Genomic DNA, 25,149 nt, shown 5'->3' with positions numbered 1-25,149 from the left:
GACGACATTATAGAGTGTTTACCTTCCACATTGGCATTATATCCTCAGCAAAAGCCAAATATGAACAAAAAACGGTGAGGAAAAAAAAACTAAGTAAGTAATTTTTCCTTTCTGCAACTCTGTTATAAATATGTTGCTGAAATACTCCTGTTAATTAACCAGTTTCTGCCCAACTTTAGCTGTGGGGCAAATGTCTTTTATTTTGGTTGGTTGAATCGGTGACTGTAAAACAAGTCCAGACCTTCACTTCCTTGATTGACAATTTGTACCAGGTATTTGTGGCTCAGCATTCAGGGCAGCATGTCAGGGGGCGCCACAGCCTCAGGTTGTGGACAACAAAAACCTGATTGTGTCAGCTGAGCTCCAGCACAGTTTTCTGTTTCTCAGTATGCTTATCAAATCTATTTGGGAGAGTCACGTGGCTCTATACCACAGCTGGATAACGATGCTGAAGTTTGAATCTGATTCTGGTTCGGTCTTGATCTCAGTATTGTTTGTTTTTGATCTCAGCTCAGTCTCAGCTTAGAAATGGCCTTATAACTCTTCACATCGCGAACGGCAGCAAGTAAGGGTTATCTAAGATCTTTGATGATGATTTTCTACCTTTAAAATCTCATGGAGGCTGCATGGCTGTACTTAGTTTTTCCACTTACAACTTTTCCATTTTGGTTTCTTTTCTCAAATAATTAATGGAAGTCTGAATAAAACCTGCCACCTGATTTATTTTTTTTTTTTACACTTTGGGTTAGATTTCAAAAACATTTGAACCTATAATGTCCTGATTATTTTATTATGCTTTCCCACACAACATCCGAAAATTTCTTCAAACAAAATTGAATCTAAATTCCCTCAAGGTGCAGTAATTTGGTCAGACACATATTAAAGGGAGTCAAAATGGAGTCAAATTGGCCAACAAGTCAGTGTGAACATCAAACTTAAATACTGAAATAGAAACTAGAATTTGGCTCAAAGGAACACAATTTAAACCACAAACTTAAAAGTGACTCAGCTGAATGTTTATACATTTAGACTGAACTCTCCTGCGAGGTGATGAGCATGAGCTGTTTCCATCTACAGCATGAGTCAGCCTTAATCTGAAATTAACAGAGAGCGGCCTACAGACCTGAGCTGTTGCCTCATGATTCCTGATCAGTGATGAATTTCACATCAGAAGCTGCTCCTGGCTGGTCTGGACATGCGCAGAGGCCTCTCTCACGCTGACTGAGAGGGCAGGAGGGTCCCAGGAAGCTGAGGGGACATGTCTCAGGTTCCCAATTTTCAGTGTGTGTGTGTGAGTCGTCACAGGGTGTATCCAGCATGGGATAAAATTAGGCCGGGGCAGCCTTATACTGCTGACAGAGCTGTGAAGGCCAAAAAAAGCCTGGGGTGCAAGCCAACGGTGGAAGCTCAAGGAAGAGAGGGGAGCAAGCAGGACTGCCGCCGAAATGGCCTCCAAACGTAAGGAAATAACGAGCGGCAGCTAAAAGCTTAGAGAATCAGAACAGCTGTGAGGTGGAGGGAAGCGACAAGTCCTTCGTTTCTCCTTTAGGCAGATTTAAGAGGTCCAGGTTGAACTTGGAGTCCAGCATGTCTCATATCCGGTGGACAGAAAAGGGACTCACCTAAACGAGACCCATGTTATCCTGATTCATTTCGAAGAAGACGATACTGACAACTATGTTTGATTTGCTACTTGTTTGGGTTGCATTTGTTTTTAGGATGAGTGTGTAGTTTGGGGTGTGTTTGCCAGGCTGTGGGAAATGACTGTATTGGTGCACCAGCTAAACTGAGAGTGGCTCGGCTCAGTCCTGCATATAAATTCAATTAAATAGCTACATTTGATCTCGTTTGAGCATGATTTTGAAAATGTACGGCAAAACCCAGCTTCAGTTCGCTGTGGTATTTCATCCCCTGTTGTTTGAAATGCAACTATATAGGAAAGATAATTATCTCCAGATTTAAAGTAGTTGTCAAATCTTTGGGAGGCTGAGTATTTGATATAGGATCCTAGATAATATTTTACTCCTTTATTCAGAGCCCTTCATCACACATTATTAATAGCTCCAGACATTTGTATTTTATTTTGTTCTTCTAAATCTGCTGTATTTCTTAATTTAAATTCAGAAGATTGTTTTTTTTTTTGATGACTGTTAAATATTTTTATGTTTTCCTTGACAAAACCAGTGTAGGTTGCATACATGACGGTCCAGTCCGTCGCAGACATAATGATACGCGTCACATTTAGTTTGTTTTGAAGATGAACCTGATCTGAGCGGTGAGGCTGAAGAGTGGGTCGCTGCCACTAGTGGACTGAGTCACACAGCATTTTGGAGTCATCCGAAACAAGGCGGCTCCATTTAAAGAGATAGTTCAATTTCTTAAATCGGATTCTGTGGAAAGGTTGTGAGTAGTAAATATCTTACCAACAGTGGACATAGTTGAAACCGAAACATTTGCGTACAGTGTATAAAAAAGATACACGTATAACCTTTTTCTCCTCTCACTTCAAGATGGAATTAAACTTTTCCTGTTTTAATTTGTTTTGGATCAGCAGAATGATTCATATTTGGTGAATAACACAACAATTAGAAATATATCTTTAACTTTCATTGGATTTAGATGTATCAATACATCAGCTTAGTATTTTGTAGATTTTCTGTGTAACTTAGGCTAAAAGTTTTGGGCTTCCTCCCAGAATTTTCTCACAATAGTTTGCTGGAATTTTGGCTCGTTCCTCCTGACAGAACTGGTGTAACTGAGTCAGGTTTGGACTTTAGGTCAGAGCTTTGAGATTGGTCACTCCATTGACCTTGTTGGACTTTGTGTGGCCATTTTGTGACTAATTTGTTAAAATGGTCATTATCCATTTCGAAGACCCATTTATACCACACCCTAACTTCCTGGCAGATAAGATTGAGACATTGTATCAACATTTCCACATAATATTCTTTCCTCTATTTTCGGACCCATCGTTCCTCTAGCAAACTAACCACACAACATCATGCTGACACTTTGTTACTGCAAAGTTCGGATGGTTTTCTCAGACTTATCAACCATCTAATGAATAAGTAGGAATAAGACTATGCAAAAATTAACAAAATAGCATCCATTTGAACTGCCATGCAATTATTTATTTGTCCTGTTTCATTACTGACTGCAGTAATGAAACATGCTACAGTAAGGAGCTTTAGGTTTGGCCCAGCTCTGACAAGGTGCTAGTTCTGAAACGCATGTTTGTTTAGTAAAAGTAGAGATGCTACAATGTTACTACTGGTAAGATACTGACTTCTTATAATCTCTCAACAGAACGCCAATAAAATAATGCAAACTCCTGCTTTACAGCTTTGTAACCAAATTAGAAAAAGACATATTTTAGAGCTTTTATGCAATGTTTTCTGAGTTCTTATTTAGACTAAAACACGATAACAATTATGGAGAAAGTTAAATTCGTATTCTGTAATCCCAGGGAATAGAAACCATAATAGATCAAAACTGTGATTTCCCCCCCTTTTCTTCTGGTATTGTTCTGACTGTGTCACTTTTACGGTCCCATCATATTGTTAGTGTGACATTCACTGCAGTTTATTCTCAAATTTATGTTATGAACCACAGAGAAGTATGGCTCAGGGCAAAGCGATAAACTACCTTATTTATTTTATCTTTTATTGCAGATTTCTCAGAAATGCGCAATCGTGTGAAAAAGGATTTTTCCCCTTTTACAAATTTCCATTTTATTTTTTCTTTGTCACACTTAAATGTTTGAAATTCTCCAACATTAAGTTGTGTGGACCTTAAACAGACCCTTCAATGTGGTGGAAATAAAACAGTGCTGTATAAAAACATGGATGAAATGCAACCTCCAGCTATGATGGAGGTTGCAATTATTTGTTTCACATAAGGACAGAATTGTTTGAAAGTGGTTCCCTTAATGAAATCAACATTTTAAAAAAAACCCTAAACGTTGGCTGTAATCAGGTTATCTTTGACAAATAAAATTAGCTTGAGGGTTTGAAATATTTAAGTTTGACCAAAACAAAACAAAGAAAAAGCAAAAACAGAAGAAAAGTGTGTGTGGGGGTCAAATACTGCTTCTTAGAACAGTGCAGCTGATTGCTGGTAACTGTGTTTTGCAGTCATGGATCTGGTGTATTGGAGGAACATGCGGTGGACCGGTGTGGTATTTACGGGGCTAGTGATGTGCCTGGCCAGCCTCTTCCAGCTGAGCGCCATCACTGTGCTCTCACATGTGTGCTTGGGCATCATGTGCATCACCGCCACGCTCCGTCTTTACTATAAACTACTGGAACTGCTGCGCTGGAACCCTGGCGTTCACCCCTTTCAGTGAGTTGGTCTGCATTCATTCTTGATGAATGAATTCATCATTGAATGAACACATTTTGGGGAAAAGTGTCAGGGTGACAGGATGAACGCCCTCCGGTACTTTCCACGTTTGTGATTTTGTGCCCAGGTCGTATTTGGATTACGACAGCTCTCTGACCGATAAGGAGACGGTGATGCTGGTCGAAGAGGTGGTGCTGCTGGTTGCCTTCGCCGTCACAGAGATTAAACGCCTTCTCTTCATCGAGAACGTGATAGACTCTATTAAGGTCTGAGAGCCGTAATAATGAAAGATGCGATAGTATATACTATATATATATATATATATATATAGCTTTAGAACAGTGAACTTTGTCACATTTTATCACATTAGAACTTCAACCTTTGAGGTATTTTATTGGGATTTTATGTAACCGACCAACACAAAGTATCTTTCTGTTTGCACATGTGAAAATCGGGCAGAGACATATTCCAAAAGATCTTTATCAGTATTTGAAGAGAAACACCACAATTTTTAGACTTGTTTTCAAAAACAAACTGATTATTATGTATCATTTACTTCCCTATCAGAGCCATGTGGTACTTTGTGTTGGTATTTTATATAAAATCTTAATAAAGCTAAAAAGGATGTGGTTGTCACGTGATAAAAAAAAACAAACAAACAAACAAAAAATAACGAGGTGTGAATATTTTTAAAAAGATAAAGGTCCATGACCAAAAGTGTTGGAAATGTTTGGCCCCCTCTTGTGGTATAAGAAAAACATTTTTAGCCTCTCAATATTTTACTGTAGGAGCATAATCTGACACAACTCTCAAAGTCCTAAAAGCTGTTTCCATATGTATGAATACGCTTTAACACAGAAATATAATTCATTAAGTTAGAATTCAAAATGGAATTCAAAAGACAAGAAAGTAAGAAAATAAAAACAAATTGTTAAAACTCAGTGTCTCCATAACAACCATTTTGTAAACATTGTTACCTGGGTTTACAAAAAACAGTATAAGGCGCAGTATGACTTTTATTTAAACTTGGCAACGGGGTTAGAAAGAGAACTGATGAAAAATAATATATATATTTTTAAAACAAATATCACTTCTTTAAAAACATATGCTGAAAAACAATGATCTATGGTGTTCTTGTATATTAAACCTCTGTAGTTTTAAAACTACAGGATCAGAGCTGATCACCAATCATCCTTGATTGGTGATCAATGGGCAGTTCCCATACAGAAAAATGTGATCTCCTTTATTCAAAAAAATGGCCTCATTTTCTGTGTGTTAACAGCTCAACTAACAGCATGTACTCTCATGTGCAGATTTTCAGTTTAGTAAAAAAAAAGACCTATATAAATATACCAGGCCATGATAAATAAGATTAAAAAAAAAAGACCCAAGAAAACCAAAAAGCAAATCGATCAAAACCTGAATTCAGTCAGAAAGAGCCTGATTGGTGCAGGTATGATTTTGTAAATGAAACTGTTTTGTTTGTGTTGGAGCATTAACTTGTTTACCTTCCAGCTACATAATATCATCTCAATGATCCAATGATTCATCTTCTGTCCCTCAGTTTTTGTTGCTCCTCTATCTGCTGACGTATGTGGGCATCGCCACCAATGGGCTGACTCTTATCATAGCTGGTGAGAAACATTAGCCAGTACTTAAGTAAACCAACTCTAAACTCTTTAAACTCTCTGTCCTGATCTGATTACCAAAGATTTATTCATCCTTGTTTTTTCAGTTTGATTCTTTTTTGTTTTTGCTTCCAGCTGTGATTGCGATTTTCTCCCTTCCTCTGTTATACAAAAAACAACAGGTAAATATTTTACTTATTTTTTGTTTTTTAACCCAGAGAAAGTTAGATTTGCTTTGGGGATACTAACTTCTCATTTTGTTGCCAGGTCCGGATAAGGAAGGTTGTCAGAGCGCTCAGAGCGTTTGTGAAGAAAATCAGAAATCTGTAAGTAACCTGCTGCATAAAACACGTTGTTTTGTGATAATAATACCAAGCTGTTGGTATCTTTGTCACTGTGCATTGCCTTGTTGCAGGTTTGACAGTTTGTATGAGATGGTGAGACCCTCTTCTGCCCCTGCCTCCAAACCTGCACCCCCAGCTGCTCCCGCCATCAAACAGAAACCCAAGTCGAAGTAACTTTTTGGTTGCACACTGAAGGAATTTGGGATTTAGAAAACGTTCGTGCTCTGTGGGGCCGCCGGTGGGGCTGCTCATTTCCATCTCTCAACTGTGATTGTTTATGGGAGCAAGATTTAATTGATGCCGACAGCAGAAACAAAGCTGCCATTCACACACAGAGAGGGACGGGCAGAGGATGAAGTGGGAAATGTTATTTACTGAGATGCTCTCTGTGGGCCACTTTAATGTTACCAGTTTGCACGGTCCTTTTCTACAAATGGTGACAACATATACCTTCATATACATATATACATATATACAAGTTACTTATTATCAAGCACTAAATTTACGTTTAAACAACTTTGGAAACATTTAATAAAAAAGAAAACTAATCACACTTTGCTTAGTTAGCAAACTTATTTTAATCAGGCTCTTTTTTCTTGCTTTCATAATTTTTTATATTAAGGGTTAATGTAAAGCAATGATTTTCAGTTAAAGCACTAAATCCGATTAATTAATTTTGTTTAGAAAAGTGAACTTTATCACTTCTGCTATAACTTGTAGTTCAACCTTTGAACACCAGGAGGCAGTGCTGAAAACAATGCTGACAGTCAGATCAATATAAGTACTAGCTCTGACTTACCGGATAATTACGTGAGCAACAACAACAAACAAAACTGCCTGTCGAGAACATCTCAGTAAACAAACAAATCCACTTACACAAGACTTTACATTTTATATAATTCTAATTCCTGGTGCAAGATCACTTCATGTGAATATATTTATACTTCTAATGAGGTTGATTCCATGAATAACCCACAGAAACCTTCCAGAAGAAGGACTAAAATTGTTTAAGGTTTTTTTTTTAAGAAACAACAATGCTGCTTTAGTGAGCTGCACTCATACGTTCTGATCTCGACCATCCGGATTTGTGGCGCCCCACTGGAACCCCACAGATCCGGCTGGATACCATCTTGGGTCTCAAAACGCTAAAGTCTTGAACTGTTTCACATTTTGCCACATTACAACCTCAGATTTCAGCTTATTTTGTTAGGATTTTGTGAGACAGACCAACACCAATTAATGCATAATTGCGAAGTTGAAGGAAAACCATATAAAGTCTTACATGAAACCAGTATTGAATGGGAAATGTAAACTCCATCTCAAGGGTTACGCATGTTGGTGGCAGCATAATGATGTGGGAGTCGGGGGTGAGATCTAAAATGGATTTGTTCAAATCACAGCATATCCATGAGTTAGAATGACTTATTGAGAATCTGTGGTAAGACTTGAAAAGCCCTGTTAACAGATGTTTTTTTGTCCAATCTGGCTGAGCAAAAAATGCACAAAATTTCGTTTCCTTTATTTTGGGAACTGACATGAAATTTGAGTGACAATTTGTATTTATAAACTATTTTAAAAACCTCCTTCCACTTCAAAATAATGCACTATAGTTTCTACTGATCTCTAACGTACTGTAAAACACATCGACTCTTGTGACCTGGAAATTTTCACCCGTCTAAGGGATACACTCACTTTTAAATCTGGTATATGTGGGGACTTTTCTTACTGACAGCTAGCTGCCAACACTGAGCCAGTGTGTGGGTGTTTCACTGCAATTTCCTCGCCAGAAACCTGCTTTACGCATACCAAATCAATGTGAAAACGAGGCTGCACTCAAACTGTTGTGTCTTAATGAGCTTAAATTACATACAGTGTGTAGCATATATCTACATATATTCATATGTACTGCATTAACTTGTTTTTTTCTGTCATCACTTGTGATGTAGGGATCTAGATCTGCAGACATTTCGGCTCTCGGTGTTTTCACTCGTCTCGTTTTCCCCCTCAGCGCTTTCCATTCAACCTGCATTTTCTTCACTTTTGGTGCCATGGAGTAAATAGAAAGTTCTGAAAGTCTGTTTGTGTTAAATTGGTCTAAGTGGCCATCGGTTTTAATAAATGTACAATTATATACTGTAAAACTTAGTCGTGAGTTTATAACAGTTTAATCACTGCAAATGTCATCGCTGATGTGACTTTTTTGTTTTTGGTTTACAATATTTCTATTGGTACTTACTATTTGTATTATTTCCTATTGGAATGTTGCTCCCTAATAAAAAAGAAAAGTATTTGCTATACAAGTGTGTTGTGCCTGTAAGAAATTCAACGTGGGTCGCTGGAGCTCAGCTTTTTGTAGTAATTTCTGTGTTTAAAAGAATTGCACCTCAAGCTCAGAATAAATCTAGCTCTAATTATTAATGCAAAAATAGGAAAGAAAAATTACAGAAAATATGCAATTTGCCTTCATTTAAAGCTGCAGAAGCACATTTAACCACTAGGTGTCAATCTTGGAAAGGTGCTACTGGGCCGGAGCTGTGAGTGATCTAAGATAACACACAATTCACACCAAACACTTTTAACATGATTTCATTGCAGCGTCTAGCTCATTATTAGTAAATGACCCTTTTTAAACTGTTCCCAGTATTTAATAATAAAAACATCCCTTTGTCTGGGAGTCACGGTAATGTGTTGGTGACCTTGAGATATTGTTTCTTTTTAGAAGAGGAAAAAGAAAGAAAATAAAACTAGCGTCAAGCACGCTCTCTTTCATATCTTCAAGGGCAGCTTCTCTTATTGCCTTAAATCGTGACTCAGAGCTTCCATTTGTCAGTGTTTACTTAAAAAGCTCACTGAACACGCTCATGTGGAGCCGCTTGATGTTTCACAGCAGTTCAAAATCAATCCCTTTTTTGACTGTTTTCTCTCTTTACATGCTGTGTTTGTGATTTTTGTGCGTCACAATGAGACCCGACTGGTAAAAATGTGCATTTTAATACATGCAAATACATCACACAGGAACACAGGTTATATTCAGCGCTTCACAGTGGATTATGTCATTGTTACAGTGGTCTGTGGAGGTCAGTAAGACCCCCCAAACGGCACTTGGACAGGTTAGTTATTTCGAAGAACGGCACATTAAAACTCAAACTCTGATTCACTTTAACTATAGATTCCTACACAGCTCTAGTCACACCTATAGTGTCTGATAAGTAAAAGGTTAGGTCTAAAATAGGACCACATTTTATCACATTGCAACAAACTTCAATGTATTTTAACGAGATTAAAATACATTAAGACAACCATAGTAGCTCATAATTATTAAAAATAAAAGTTAAAGTGATGCATGGTTTTTCTTATTTTTCACTAATGAAACTCACAATTGTCATCTTGACAATTGTTGAAAAAAACCAAAAAAACATTAGCGGCCCTGTGTGCAGTTTGTCACAAGCAACATTTGCTCTATCCAGATTTGATCAGACTCATTTTGTTTTACCCTCTAAACAAAACTGCAGCGATGCACGGTGGAGGCAGTGTCATGCTGTGGGGATGTTTTTCTTTAGGACAGGACAGGACTTGAGTGAAGCTGCCCCCCCCTCCCTCCCATCTTCTTCAAATCAGACAAAATTGGTGTCAATCAACTCGACTATATTTGTACAGTAACATTTTTTTGTTTGTGCTGCTTTGACTTTGAAGATATTAATGAAAGTTTAAAGGTCAAAAGGTCAACCATTTGACGCACCCCCACTTTTATGAAATCAAAATTACCTTTAAAATTCTCATTGATATCTTCAAAGCCAAACACAATCTGACATTTGTGTTTTTATGTTTTTTCTATGTAGTTACTGTCCTTTTTGCACGTGCTGTTTTTATTGTTGCATTGCAGTTTTGCCCCTCCTTCCTAAACAAATTTCTCCTATGGGAGACTAATAAATTGTCTTAATTTTAATATGATGGCAGCACAAACGAAAATCTTTGCTGCACAAACCAGCATAAACGTAGCACTCGTTTGAAGAAGGTGGGAAACGGAAAGCCGGTCAGAATTGGTGGAAAAATAGAGCTGAATACGAAGCAATCCAAAAAAACATAAAGAGAAATGGTGTGGAGGCAACCAACCTCCATAAATAAACAGCAAAAATGACAATAAAACAGTTCAGATTGAAACATGTTTGGCATAAACAAAGCCCAGACTGGAATCTTAGATTCAACAGGATGCTGATATGGGCAAAAAAAAAAAAAGGGGGCAAAATTATTGTCTTCTTAACATGCAAAGCTGGTAGATATGTACCTTAAAATACACCCAGTAAAAGTATTGACTCTAAGTGACTGAATAAATTTGCAGAGGCTTTAAAAACCATGTACTCGCTTCAACTTCACAATTATGAGCTACTTTGTGTACAATCACAATAAAATATACTTAGGTTTGTGGTTGTAATCTGGAATATGTGATTAAATTTCAGTGGGTATGAATACTTTGTCATTGCACTAGTAAAAGTTAAATCTATCCAAAGCTTACACACTCTAATCCCAAACACATATTTTCTATATCTGTGTTCAAGCTCATAGACTGAATCTCACTGGATCTCTGAGGTTTGGTTTGTTTGTGAGTCTGAGTATAAATAAAATGCCACAGATTTCCATTTTAAATAATTATCCGTTCTATTGTATCGTAAGGCGAGGGTTTTTTAAAAATGTTTTTTTTGAAAAAAAAAAACAATAAAGAGAGAAAAAGCTGAGCGTCTGATACAGCCAAGCCAGAGAAAGTCTGACATTTAGGGAGCAGTACTGGCTGTTCCCCTGATTCCACTTTTGTTCTGAGCTAACCGTGGCTTTCTACAGCTACAAATTCACAGCAAAGCCTATTTCAGAGAGAGCCTGGAAACGGCTCGCATCAAGAACAGGCTGTTCCCTCAAAATGCCTAACTTTTTTTTTTTTTTTTGGAGTGATATGTGATAAAAGCTGCCTGCACAGTGAGACATTTCCCTCCATCGCTGCCACCTGTCCTCTCCTCTCCTGCGGATTGATGGCTCGGTGAATCAGGTGAAGCACATATGTTGGGTTGCTGCTCGGGTGATTGGTGGACTGCGTGTAGGAGATCTGTCACACGTAGTGCTCACGGTGGTTGATGTACACCCGGTCCGTCCCGCTTTGATGGCACACCCACTCCAGGCGGGAGCGCTGCTGGGCCGATGGAGGTGCGGGCCTCGCTGCTGCGGGCGGGCGCTGCTCGAGCCTCTGGTCCGTTCTACGAGCCTGCAAGTCAGAATGAAGCAGGTTTGAAAAACAACATCCCAAGCAGATTTTGACTTTGTTCCCTACACTCGTTACTACTCAGTTAGACAGAGACATATTTGGGATCAACAGAAACGTCAGACTCTTGGCTAGAAGCTGATAAAAAGCATTTGAGCGTTTGAGCTTATCCCCATGGGCTGCAGGACAGACATCAGTGACCAGGAACCCTCATCGAAAAGATATTGTAGGGAGCTCTGGTAGTGCCAAAAAGGTATATATTTTGGAGGTTTTTTGTTTTGTTTTTTAATTTCAGTAAAATGTGCCTAAATTTGTTATTTTTCTTCTCTTTTTTACGCTGAATTTCTAAAACAATTTCTTATTGTTTAATTATAGCTGGACAAACCCCCCCCAGATGTGTACGTACATTAAAAAGGGCTCAAAAATAAGCAATCTTAAACATGTAAATTTAAGTGTATTACATTTAGTAAGTAAAAACAGTGAAAATACCCAGTTTTGTACACGGTGTCAACTTGTGCCAAGTGTAAATTGTCTAGATATTATTTTATTTAATTTTTTTACAAAAACATCTCTAAAATTTGCTGTAGTTCACCGCAGCTGCATCAATCCTTACACAGGTAATGTCCACAAGTGAATCTATAATTTACAAAAGTGTGCAGCCTCATTTACGATATTTCTAAAAGGTTAGTATACCGGATAATGCAAGCAAAATGATTTTATGTTCCATGCTCATTTTCTCTGAAACTGTAGCAGCCGCTTCTACTTTTGATTGAGTCCTCCCAAATGTTGGCATTATTTTGATACCAAGATTATTGGAGTAGAGTTTGCAATTCCTAAGAAAAAGTAAACTGGATTTATATGACTCAAAAACAACTCCACATGCGAGTCTAAAAAAAGAACATGGTAAGAACACAGATTAAATATTAATCATGCTTTATATGAAATGAGGAAAGCCATTAGGTCTCATAATGACACAACCCACTTGTCTATTTTTTGTTTTAATTATTATTATTCCGACTATCTGCTGTGACTCATCATGAGCAAACAAAGTGGTCTCTTCTCACACACACGCCTCTGAGTCGGCTGCAGCGAGGTGGCGGGGTTTACCTGACACAGCCAGGCCACTTGTGATGCGTGGACTCCCAGAGGAACAGCCGGTGCTCTCTCCGAATACGGAGGGGGCGGCTTGTGAGTCGGAGGAAGGTCAATCCTTGGCAGAGAAAGGAAAAAAAAAAAAGAGAGAGACATGGCAGAAAGGAGAGGATCTTTTTAATCAGAATGAATAAAACAATCAAAGCAGAGAGTGTTTATAAAGGATAGAAAATTAACTTTTGAATCATATGTTCAGGATGGCTGCTTACAGGAATAAGTTTTTAATCAAGCCGATGTTATTAAGGTGACAAATTAATAACCAGAGGCGAGAGAGGTGAGCGTTTTCTAGGCAAGGCTGGATGCGTTTTGGGAAATATAACGCTCAGGTTTTCTGCAGCTTGAACAAATCTGTTGAGTAAAAGGCAATTTTGTCTGATATTAGTTACCAGGGCCTGTTGTAAGTCAATAAAATTGCTCAGGTCTGCCTGTCAGAGGGACAGCGGCCTCCGTAGAGATAAAGGTGATGGACTCCTCCTGCACATGCCAGTAAATTTGAAGATTTCTGACAGCTGTTCATCTGGACTCCCGCGTGACGTGGACGTTACAGTCACTCCGTTATTTCCTGAAATCCCCATCCTCCGCTAAACCGAAAACCTAGAAACTGACCTTGGCAATTCATAAAAAAGATGTCACGACAGGCATCGATTTTTCCACCTCTCTGTGTCGCCTAACGCTGCTTCCCCCCCTCTCCTACACAGATTACAGTCGGTGCTCTCCGTGACCTGCTGTCCTACACTCACGGCTGGGCGTGATGAAGGAGAGGGACGAGGCCTGCGTCCACTCCCGCCTCTCCTCTCCTCTCCCCCACCACTTCCACCTCATTCCACTGGGACTTTCCGATCACGGTCACACTTAAGATGCTAAGTTTGTCGTGGCATTGACCACGCCGGCGCGGCACACGGCCGCCGGGCCGAGCGTTTTGTAGTGTCAGCGCGGTGATGCAGGGGCACCGAGCTGCTCTCCATGCTGCCGGGTCCGCCTCAGACATGAACCGGAGACGTCTTTTAAATCACTTTGAGGACCGAGTTGTCACTGACATGATGTAGACATGAACAGAGGACAGGAAGATGTAATGGGGAGTGGGTGGGCTGTCAGTCCCATATTTATACCCATCGAAAAGTTTCTGAGTTGACATGAAATTACATGCACTCATAATTGGCAGGAATGTCATTTTATTTTGAGCTTTAAATGACGCATAAGAACCTTTTTTTTTTGCCCCGTTATATGAAGATGGAGATTCAATCAAAACCAATCTGTGGAAAAATCACCCCTTAACAATCATTAGTGCATTTTCGTTGTACAATAAAGAAATAACTTGAATAGGACGTGATGAATAGGTAAAGTAGGCTGAAAGATGTCAAAAAGCAACTTATCATGCCCTGATCTAAAGAAATTCAAAAAGAGATAACAGTCAGTAACATCTTTACACCTGAAACAGGTTATAAAGCCATTTAAAAAAATATTTTTAGACTTTTAAGACTACACAATGAATGTCTGATTTCACAAGGTAAAAAGACAGCAATGTTTGGCACGGCTAAGAGTTAACTGTTAGCTAACAGCTGTTAAACGGTCAATTTGTTAGCTAACAGTTTGATAGTTAACTAACTGCTAAAGCTAGCTAGCAGCTAACAGTTTGACAGTTAACGGTTAGCTAACAGCTAACACTTTGCGCAAGGCTAACATTGTCGAAAATCTGCAATCTACAGACAGACTGCAGCCTTCAAATTAGTTCAAGAACAAGTCATGAAGCACTTCTTTGGACTCGGTTTCCATGGCTGAGATGGCTTGGTGTAAAACCTACTGCCACTGGACTCTGAAGCAATCATATATTGTCTGTGTGCGGATCTTTCTGGGTTTTGTGGAGAACGGGACTTGCCTGACTATGTGCTGAGTGTAAAGCTTAGTGGAAGGATGATTCCACAGTCTCTTTTTACAGAGGTTGGGATTCCCTCCTAGTGCTGCAGCATACCAAAACAATTTGTAACAATTTCATACTCCTGCCTACATAGAAACAGTGTTAGAATGGCCATTCCTGTTCCAAATTGACTGTTCCTCTGTTCACTAAGGAACCTGGAATATCGAGACTGAACCAGAACCAGAATACACTGGTTGTTAGTCAGAACAATGCCAGTTTTATGATATCTGAGAACAGGTTAATATTTTTCCAACAGCTAGCCTACATAAGTATTTATCATTATGATCTACCCTCCTAAGTCTGAGATTTCTCTGGAGTGTGTTCAAGTAATGGAAAGGAGTGAATCATCTCCAAAAGTGACATAAGGTGAGACGCTTAGCTCTTCAGCTTAATTGTAGCGCTGCAGTTCAGAAGACGTACACGAGTTAATGCTGTATTTTCATAATAAAAACGTTCCCGCTTTCTGCAAAAAAGTAATGAAGGTCCACCTTCCACCTAGATCTTCCCTGTGATTTTATCTATCAGGAAAAAAAACATGGCACAGACTCACAAAGTGTTTCACATCAGTCACATTACTCCGAGACAGAGTGTAAATAATTTAACCCTAAAGTTCCACCTCGCTCTTAAATTAAACGTGGCAGCTGGTGGACTGCAGACACATTTGGAGCAAAAGTAGGACAAAGGCCTGCTGCCAAGACAAAGACAATCTCCCGCCCTTCAACCTGATCCCGCGGTGTTTCCTGCTCCGGGGCGCGGAGCTCTCCACAGGAGCGAGAAGTAAACCACAGCTACCAGTGGGCTCCAATAACCTCCAGAGGTCCCATGTCGTTATTTAACTAGCCAAACACATCCTCCCCCATGAATTATTTGCTAGACTTACACTTTGTCAGTGTAGGAAGTCGGAGGGGCTTTCCGAGCGGTGAGAATCACGATGATGAAGACGGTGATGAGGAAGAGAGCGAGGACGGCACCCATCACGGCTCCGGCCACGGCGATGGAGCTGGACCTCTCCGCTTGAGACTGGTCTGAGACAGAGCACACGCAGGCTTCCAAAGTATCAGAAGGAATTAGATACACACAGCTTCTGTCAGACCCAAAACAGACTAAACAGGAAGCAGCTAAAGAACATATTTAATATTTCTCTTTTACAAAAGCTGCACACTTTATAAACATTTGTAAACCATTTTAAAGAATCTTTTGTGCATTGATCAAAAGTCTCTCTGAGGTTGTGTTGATAAAGGAGCAAGAAATATTCAAAAACAAAAAAGAAAGCTTAAGAAAAAGGGACAATGCTCGAAAGGCGACTGACCCAGAGAGAGTACTATGCAGAAGTTAAAACTTTGTGCAACTTTATAGTTAAATATGTTCAAAAAGCCCTAAAATAAAATCAGTTTTTATTGTGGCAGCGTAACTGAATCCTGAAAACTTTACAAAAGTTAAGCCTTTAATTTGAACACATTAATTGGAGATTTTTATATATATATATATATATATATATATATATATATATATATATATATATATATATATATAAGTTTATATATATATATATAAGTTTATACTTTACTTTTTAAAGTTATTTTTAGGAACTTCTAATTTGGAAACCCTTACTTTATTTCTTTGGGGTATAATAAGGAATAAAGCATGTATTTTTATCACTGGCCATTAAATTGGATGGGGAGCCATATTTATCCTGCCGCCACTCACAGCTGAAGTAAAAAAAAAAAAAAGGCTCGCTGTTGGAGAACTGCAGCAGCAGGTTGGAGCAACTATCCATTTTTATTTATTTATGATTTTTTCTTTATTTCTACAGAATAAATCTCATTTTCAATAGAGATTTTCTTTCTACAAAATGATTTAAATTCATCATCTACATGCCAACTATTTGTAGCAGTGTCAGACAAACATAAATATGAAGGTTAAATCCAAGTGGGACTTTAAGAGGAACTGAGAAACAAACCATAAAAATGTAAAAAAAATAAATAAATTTAAAAAAGCGTACGTGGCATCACTGACTCTTAGAAATACGAGAACATTGTAAATATTTTGAACCTGAAAAGGATATTTCAGGAGGATAATGATCAAAAACACACAGGTAAATATCATTTCATGGACGTCAATGTGTTTTACAAACTTCTACAGAAAACCTTTTGGATGAACTGAAGTGATCAGGGCATAAAAGACGACCCAAGACTCTGGATGATGTTGGAAATAGTCAAAAACATCGTTCTCTGTCAGATCATACCGGTTGTGTTCATAACTAGTCCTCCTCATTGTGGGATTTTACCCACTAAATACATGTACAAGCAATAAAGACTGCATTCCTAAATATTTTTAGATCCAATTACTGCAATGAAATATGAATTTATTTGCACGCTTTTTGCATATCCTTACCAGTGATTCAATAACTGCACCTTGTCACAGTTTAACACTTAAAATGACTTACTACTCACTTAATAGAACAAAATTATACACCGGTCTTCTGAAAATGAAAGCCTGACTCGGTTACTGTAGCTAAAGACAAAAAAAAAGAAGACCCAAAACATTTGGGTCAACAGTGTTGCTTTTTAAAAATCCCTTCACTACAACTTGCAGACTAAAACCTGCGGCTTAGCATTCAAGATGCTGAGAAGTAGATTTTATTACTTATGGACAAACAGCTTAAATTGTTTCATTGCTTTCACCATGTGTGAAGCAGTTTCTGCTGCTTATGTTTAAATCAAATTCATTTTGATTTGGACACTCATTACCTCTCTGTCCAACCTCTCTTGGCCCCGTTGTTCCTTTGAGTGCTTTTCCATTGTGGGACGAATTAGCTTTGTTAGACCATATGTCTGCATATGCTGCATGTTGTCCACCGAGGGGATTAGGATTAATCACAATTAAGATGAATTAAAAGAGACACAGATGAAGGCTTTGCCGAAATAAGATGCGATTGGCCCAAAGCTTGTGAATGTAGGCCCCTGGAAGAAGTGGAGGACAAAGAAGGACAGGAGGCAAAATGTGGAATGGTCAATTCCACTTAGTTTGGTCGCTAAGGTGGGGGCAAAATCAATAAAGTGCTGAGATGAGAATTTTAAATAACAGTTTAATTACCATGCAGATTGAACAGTTGCACTGAAAGTCACTTTTTTCCCCCTCCTTTGCTCCCTCTCTTCATGCTGTCCTGTAACAGCTAATAAGCTTTTCATTACCTTTGATGGCTGGTGAACTACAAAAAAAGGGCCTCTTGAGTTGATCGAATTGACTTTAAGAATGTAGCTTATCAAGGTGTCTGCTTTATTGCCTGTCCACAGGCATTAAGGCTGACTTTTAGAGAGAGAAAGAGGAAGGACCCAGAGGGACACAACTGGGTTAAAGTCACTATGCTCAGAGAGAAAATGGGCCCAATAAATTAGGATAATATAATAAAGCCATTACTAATGGAATGACACATTTCAGTTCATTTTAGCTACAAACAAAACAAAACCCAGAATTCAGTTTCTAAAAAAAGTAAGTGATTTAAACACTTTAACTGGTGAAGTGGAGTGACAGTTGTCCAGCTGACAGACAGACAGACATCCTCTACTGGGATGTCAAACTATAAAAATGTAATTACCGTAGTAAAGAAGCTGGCTGTTCACAGAGTGCTGTATCAAGGAAACATTAGGGGGAAGTTTAGTGGAAGATAAAAATGTGGACAAGAAACTCTGATAACCACAGGCTTAAGGGGATTGTGAATCAAAGTCCAGTCAGAATAAAAAAAACATAGTATTTTTTCTGTCAAGGATTTTAATATCAAAGGTAATTTGAGTAAATCCAAAAATAATGTTTGCAATTATTTTATTTCTTAAGGGAAATAATCTATCCAAAATAACAAAAATGATAGAAAGGTAGCACTTCTCTTTTTAAATTATTTTATTAGGCAAAGTCAGGCCTGATTAACAAGGAGCCATCATCCAGAGCCCACCTTACTGGCAACACGAAGTAGGCTAAAAAATAAAATAAAAAATCTCAAAAAGCAATAGCACATTAGGCTATTTTTATAAAATTATTTTTATTGGTTTTATGAAATATTCAGATTTCATAGGACCCAAACTACAATTTCAGTTGGCGATCAAAAACCAATTCCTGTAATTTAGTGTGTGTATTCATTTTAAAGACGCACCTTTACATACATAGTCCTGGTCTTCCCTGAAATCTATTTACAGTTTATGTAGTCTTTGTTTAAAAGTAACAAGAGTGTCACTTTTTACAAGCAGTTTTGCTTTAAACACCATCCACCCGAAGAGCGGTTTGGATTACTGGTGGATCAACTGTGCCCACACTGGGATTTGGCTCCCTTCTGTCCTTTGCACGCCTCTCCAGCAACAACAGGAAGAACGAAGCAGCAGCATCACTGAGGCCAACAGAAGTGCACAGCGTTGCTCGGGGAGGGTCGGAGAAGCAGACTTATGAATTAACCAAAGAGGCCTGAGCAAGAGTAAACATGTTTTTATTTCTCCTACGATGAGCAGGCCTGACCTGGTGGGGGACAGAGGCCAGGGCGGAAACTTTTAATAATGGGTTCGTATTTGCGCCCACCTCTTCCAGGGTGCGGGGAGGGGATGATATCAAAGCCTCTCCCTCACACGCGCTCTTGTCAGCGCTGCATCCCTCTGTGCCGGCTGAGACGTTCGCTTAGTCCCTTTGTGCGTCGTGAAAAGTATCCTTGGAAACTGTTGTGTCGCAGGCGAAAAGCAAATCTGCTGATCTTCTACACAAGTGTCTCAAAACAAACTCAGAGCGTCGCCGGCTGACATCATTACAGCTACCGAGCTGCTCCAGCATTTTATTTTCAGACAGAGAGTGCGAGCCTGCCCTACTTTAAGGTCAGAGTGACGACCGCTGCGGCCGAGACGGAAACCCTTCCGCGGCCGGACAGGTCGGCTGAAATGAAGACTTTTGAAGTGTGACCTTAGTAGAGTCAAGGTCACGGCGGTGTGGTTCTACCCTTCGAGCGGCGGGGGGAATAAAAGGAAGATTTTCACAACAAGCAATTAATTCTCTCCAATTTTTTTACCCCCATTTAACCTCTCAGCTCGGCGGCAGGCCCCTCTACCACCGCTTTCTGTGGCCAGGTACGGACGACAGCCTCCATCAGCAGCTCCAGATGAGCTTGTTGCCATGGGGACAGTCAATGGGCTGGAGAGTGGGGACTTTGGGCCAGTCGGAAACACTCGGCGTTTAATTTTACCAGCTGGCAGACGTCGGGAGAAAGACAGCGGGGTGGAGGAGAGGAGAGGAGCGAAGGCCTCCCTGTCCTGAGACGAAGCGAGCGGGGGACTGATGGAGGGGAGAGAGGCGAACGTTAGGAGGGTCTCCACTGACCACAGAAATGCCACCGGAGACCAGCAGCTCAGCAGTACAGGAAAAACTATAAATCCTCAGCCTAAATAGAAACAAAGATGAGATGAAGTAGATGAAGTGAGAGGAGAAAGAAAAGAAAAAAGGCTTCCGAATTACATCATGTGGAGCGTCCCAAATACACGCGCTGGATTTTTCTCTCTTTTTTTGGAGGGGGTGGGGTTGGGGAGTTATGCAGCAGTATGCGTTGGGGAGCTTGAGATGATGTCATTTATAGATGAACAAAGAGGCTGAGTCTGAGCAGTCTGAGTAATGGGAAGCTGAAAATGCTCCAGAGAGAAGAAGAAGAAGAAACTCACAGGTGCTAAGGTGCTTTATTTAACAATAGTTTCTCAAAAGGATTGACAAAATAATGCTCCACTGCTTTCACTGACTTTTTTTTTTTCCTCCCACAATCTTACATTTTCTGCTGTATATACAAAAAAGAAAGAAAAAGTTTTTGTTTTGTTTTTTAAATTAATGTGACACTGAATTTTTTTTTTTTTTTTTTTTAAAACAATGGTGACGTTACATAAACCAACCCCTTTTACAAATCTGTCATTTCACAGGAAAATTCATTCAACGCTTTCACCGAGTGTTTTCTTTTAATGCCTCTAGGTTTGCAAATATACAACCAACATCCTCTGTCTGGGTGAATATGGCACTAAGAATTCCTCCTGGCACTAAGTGAAATCAAAATCAAATACAATTCTGAGAAAATATGTCACATCCATCATAAACAACAAACAAACAAACAAAAAATAAAGTATCTAAGGCACTAGTTCTATTTCTCAACTTAGGTGAGGTTATTGATGATCTGGATACAAAAGAACTTCATCGATCCAGGCGTGGAGCTGGAAACCGAGGAGCCGAGCTGAAAACATATCGATTAAAGGAATCTCCTCCTTAGTGCATAGGAGCGAGCACAAGTAGGGTTCAGAGTGCCGTGCTTCCTGTTTTCCACATGTATGCAATACGAATCCAATAGGGAAAAGAAACGGCCGTTTAACCCGGCAGCTGAAATCGTCTTTACAGCATACATTTAATTTTAGTTGGACAATTGTGAAAGTTAGGACTGATTGATCAAAAATCAATAAAAAAAACCCCCAAAACATTTTAAATAGATTTAACACAGCAGCAAACTTAACGGAAATATTTACCTCAAGTTTTTTCTTTGTAAGCAAAGAGATCACGTTTTTTCCTGGCATTATGAAAGTGTGCACCATCTTTCTAGAAATTGTAATACTACTACTTTGCTGACAACAGTAAGTGGTCGTTTTCTCGTTTTCAGCAGCCTAGTCACTGCACAAAATTCACAACCAGACAAGTAATTTGTAATACACTTTCCCATTTTAACAACTGTTACTCTGATAATAAAGCATCTCTTCTATTTTAGGCTACCCTGTACACAACAGTGATATATTTTATCTATATATGCCGATACTGTTATTTATGTGAGGCAATGCTTCCCTACTTTAAATACAAGTTCGATAGAGTCGGCATCTGGCAGCTCGCGTCGGAAAGGTGTGATCATACTAATAAAGTTGGCATTTATTCACAATTAGTGTACATGAGAACAAAAATATTTGGATTTCCTCCATGTGGTCAAGTAAATGGGTACAAGTGCCAGGATACCTTTTTTTTTTCTTCTTTCTTCTTCTGCATACAAAAACTTTACATCACATTAATTTGTGAATGTTTGAGACCTGAACTACTGGAGCTGTGAAGCCCAATAACACTGACAAGTACAAAAAAAAAGCATACAAATAAGTCACAGTACTTATGTTCAAGAGTATAAACTGGCAAGTAAATTTACAAAAACAAAGTGTTATTTTCAAGCGTTATTTTTTTTGTAGTTTCAGTTTTATGAGTGCAACTGATTATTTTCCGTCTCTGTGCAGTGAAAGAGTAAAAGCGCTGATAATCAGGTGAGAAATGGACCTGATGTGTCTACATTGTTTAAGTTTTTCTGCTCTACGAATGAATGAATGTAAGAGAACAACTACTATCCATTACCGTCTCTGCTTGTATTTGCAACACATGATGTAAATTGCTCAGACAAGAGAAAAGAAAACTGTTAGTGGTTTGTGTGAAAAAGTGTTATGACAAAAAAAAAGGAAGAAAAAAATGTGAAAAATCTAAATTAATTATGCAACAAAGCCGTTTTTGATGAGGAGGCCAGCGTGTGGTGGTTGCCTTGCAGTAGCCCGCTTCAAACAATACCCTGCTGATGGCACGCTTTTGATGCCAGCGACCAAACTCTTAAACAGAGCCATCATTATATAAAAAGGCGACAGGATACTGTGAACATGCTTGGCTAACTGATGAGGATAACTAACCTGGAACTTTTCCCAGAAAAATCTAAGAATATCATGGAAGTAATTTCCCTGCTATTTCGTTTTATGGCATCGGATTAATGATCAACTGAAAACGAAAGTAGTCCTGCATCAGTTCAGGATGAATGTTCTTCAAGTTCATTTACTGCCATTTTGTTCTAAATTTTTACCTCATGATTTACATAAGAGCAGACCAAATGAAGACTAATTAGTGCAATGAGTCATTGAGTTTTGTGGGACAGGCAGTGCAATGCACTTCATCGTCTGTTAAAGTTCAAAAGCCATCAGATTCGTTACGTAGACAAATCTAGTGCATAATGAGCTTCCTGTGCAGGGTTTTGGGAAATTATTTGCTTAAATCCTGCAAGTTACCTTCATGGTTTAAAACAGAGGAAAAATATTAGTGGTTTTGTAAACAGGTGCAAACACAACAAAGCTAACACAAATTAGGTACGTGCCACATCGGCTCAACCGACCTGCTCAGCTCAGAAAAAGAAATCAAATGGTTGGCGAGCCATGCAAAATTCTGAATGTCCTCCATAAATACTCATATCAAACAACATACATGACAACCTAATTTGAGTAAACATTTCATAACTAAAAATTTCACAGCAACCAAATGATTTTAAACAAAATGAAACATTTTAGCAAAGACTGTTCAGCTATCTACAGGGTTTCACTGATGTTGTATTTCAATCTCAATCAAGTATCTTTGCAAAACATAAAGATGAGACTTAAAGCAATGTATTTACAAGAAGCTACAGTACTTTGCAAGCAACTAATTTTCATGGGATAATTTTAACAAAATAAATGAGTCATTTTTAACCAACAGAGTCTGGTAAGTTGGCATGAAATGATCCGTTGGAAAAAGTTTGAAACCGTAGAATAACATAATTTGATTGTTGTTGCAGCCGCCTATCTGGAGCCACCAGGGCTTCAACTGAAAAGACAGTATTCATGCTAAATCAACCATGGCAGTCCATGTAGTAAGGCAGCAACAGCGTACACTTCATTTTTATACAGATAAAGGTACCAAGATGTTACACTGACTGAAGAGTTCCCAGCGTTTCCACATTCAAACCATCCAGTCCCAAAGAGTTAAAAACAAACCAGCTGCAGAGAACTAGAACTGAGGTGTGTGTACACGTACAACAAGGTGTTTTCTTCATAAACAAAACTTAGTTGCTTTTCTGCACCTGCAGAACCATCCAGCTTATCAAACGTACCACTCTCTACGTGACATGAGCGAGCCGTCTGTGTGCGACACGTAATCGCCGTCGGCCCCGCTATCGTAGCAGTCATCCGACAGGTAGGGGGAGCCGTTTCCCTGCCGTTTAGGTGGGTGAGGGTATCTGGCGCACCTGGGCCGCTGTGGACTAGAAAACTGTGCGTGTTCCTGACGGGGAGTCTGTTGCTGGTTGAGGCGGCCGCTTTCCCTCATGGCCCTCGTGTAGCCGTTAACGGGATACTTTTCTCCGTTGTACTCGTTATAGCGATGCTGGTCTCGTTCTTTTTTGAGCTCGCGGTCGCCCCACTCCTCCCGGTCATGATCCCGGGTGCTAGTGCCGCCGCCGGCCTTCGTGGGCCGCAGCTCGTGTTGCCCGGCGGCCTTCTGCAAATCAGCAGTGCCGTGGTTCTGCTTGGCGTAGTAGCTGCCGTGAAAGGTCTGCGGTTTCCGTAGGTAACACACGCCGACCAGAGACAACACCAGAAGCAGGGACAAGGCCCCGCCCACGGCCCCACCCACTATGGAACCAAGATTACTTTCAGGCAGGGCTTCAAGTGTAGGGGAGCTCAGGAGGACGTGGCCCTTATCAACCACAAAGGTGGAGGAGGAAGAGCCGGTTAGGACAGGAGCGGTAATGGTGGAAGGCATGGTGGGAGGATCTAATGGAGGGGAACAGGGTGAGAGGGGGATGGAGGGTGGAAGGGGAGAGATGAACAGACAGAAGCAGAAAATGTCAATGGCATCTACATCAGCATTTCACTAAGAAGGGACAGATAATCAACTAATCTAAGGTCTATATGCTTATAGTGGCCACGAGTTTCTATAGCTGCAAGAAAGTTAGGAGTAAAATCTAGAGTTTGGGAACAATGAGACACCAAACTATGTGCTTCTGTCTTAAGTTTTGTTTTCTGGGCTTTACTTCAAATCAAGTTCATCGACTTTGTGAGAAGATGAAGAAAGTTGTTGTAAAAAAAAATAAATAAATTATTAGATCCGTGATGAAAATAATTTTTATCTTGACCAGCATCAATTGATCAATTTTTCCAATTACTGAAGGCACCATACTTAAGTACTACCAGGCTGCAGTAACACCTCTCTTCAGTGTGGAAGGTGTTACTGTAGGAACTAGACTCGGATAGAGGTATTTTCATTTTCAGTGCATTTTTTTGTTTGTTTTTTAATGAATTTGTAGAAAACAAAAAAAAAAGCTACCATTTAGAATAAGGAACATTTTTGGATGTTCAATAGTGAACAATAATTGCTGGTCATGTTGCTCCTATGCTTCCCTACATTTCCATTTTGGTTGTTTTGTACCAGAAAAGTAGCCGTCTGCCATCGGATGTAAATTTATATCTTGCCGTGGGCCGTTTTGGTGAACAACATCGCCCCCGATCTGACTTTAGCAGATAACAGGAAAGTTGAACTGGGTACAGCAAAGTTTGGGTTTATATTCAGCAACCTTTCAGAAGTCTTTAAAAAAAAAAAGAAAAAATTTTATACTGGAAAAGTCATAAGTTATTGTCATCACTAAAATTAAAAACATCAACACCCTGAAATACTGTTTGAAGGACATATTTTTCTCTACGCAAGAGT

At 39.3% G+C, this 25,149-nt stretch overlaps 2 protein-coding genes across 3 annotated transcripts in view; one reads left to right on the top strand and one right to left on the bottom strand.

Moving 5' to 3' along the window:
* Positions 1–827: 827 nt before the first annotated feature.
* rtn2b (reticulon 2b) lies at positions 828–8,608 on the top strand. Its single transcript, XM_028032042.1, has 7 exons — positions 828–1,458; positions 4,134–4,341; positions 4,469–4,607; positions 5,906–5,975; positions 6,105–6,151; positions 6,237–6,295; positions 6,385–8,608. The coding sequence occupies exons 1-7, from the start codon at positions 1,446–1,448 to the stop codon at positions 6,485–6,487; spliced, it is 639 nt and encodes a 212-aa protein (XP_027887843.1). The 5' UTR covers positions 828–1,445; the 3' UTR covers positions 6,488–8,608.
* Positions 8,609–9,288: 680 nt separating this feature from the next.
* nectin3b (nectin cell adhesion molecule 3b) overlaps positions 9,289–25,149 on the bottom strand; it is a 33,186-nt gene continuing 17,325 nt past the window's right edge. The window contains exons 6-8 of one of the 2 annotated variants that reach the window (XM_028032041.1): positions 15,509–15,653; positions 12,669–12,771; positions 9,289–11,564 (exon numbers count right to left, since the gene is read on the bottom strand). In XM_028032041.1, the coding sequence (XP_027887842.1) occupies positions 11,412–11,564; positions 12,669–12,771; positions 15,509–15,653 (401 nt within the window). In that variant the 3' untranslated portion in view covers positions 9,289–11,411. Of the gene's footprint in view, positions 11,565–12,668; positions 12,772–15,508; positions 15,654–20,308; positions 24,216–25,149 lie in introns of those variants that run through there. The other variant, XM_028032040.1, reaches the window with a different exon arrangement.

This window comes from Xiphophorus couchianus, chromosome 11, assembly GCF_001444195.1.
Source record: "Xiphophorus couchianus chromosome 11, X_couchianus-1.0, whole genome shotgun sequence".
Classification (NCBI taxonomy): Eukaryota; Metazoa; Chordata; class Actinopteri; order Cyprinodontiformes; family Poeciliidae; genus Xiphophorus; species Xiphophorus couchianus.
The sequence above is the reverse complement of the archived record's forward strand: the minus strand, read 5'-3'. Positions and strand labels throughout refer to the sequence as shown.

What these genes read in the sequence shown, in the direction of transcription:
- rtn2b (XM_028032042.1), top strand. An exon ending in ACGTGATAGACTCTATTAAG is followed by an intron (nt 4,608 to 5,905) that starts GTCTGAGAGCCG and finishes TCTGTCCCTCAG; the next exon opens with TTTTTGTTGCTCCTCTATCT. An exon ending in GTGAAGAAAATCAGAAATCT is followed by an intron (nt 6,296 to 6,384) that starts GTAAGTAACCTG and finishes GCCTTGTTGCAG; the next exon opens with GTTTGACAGTTTGTATGAGA.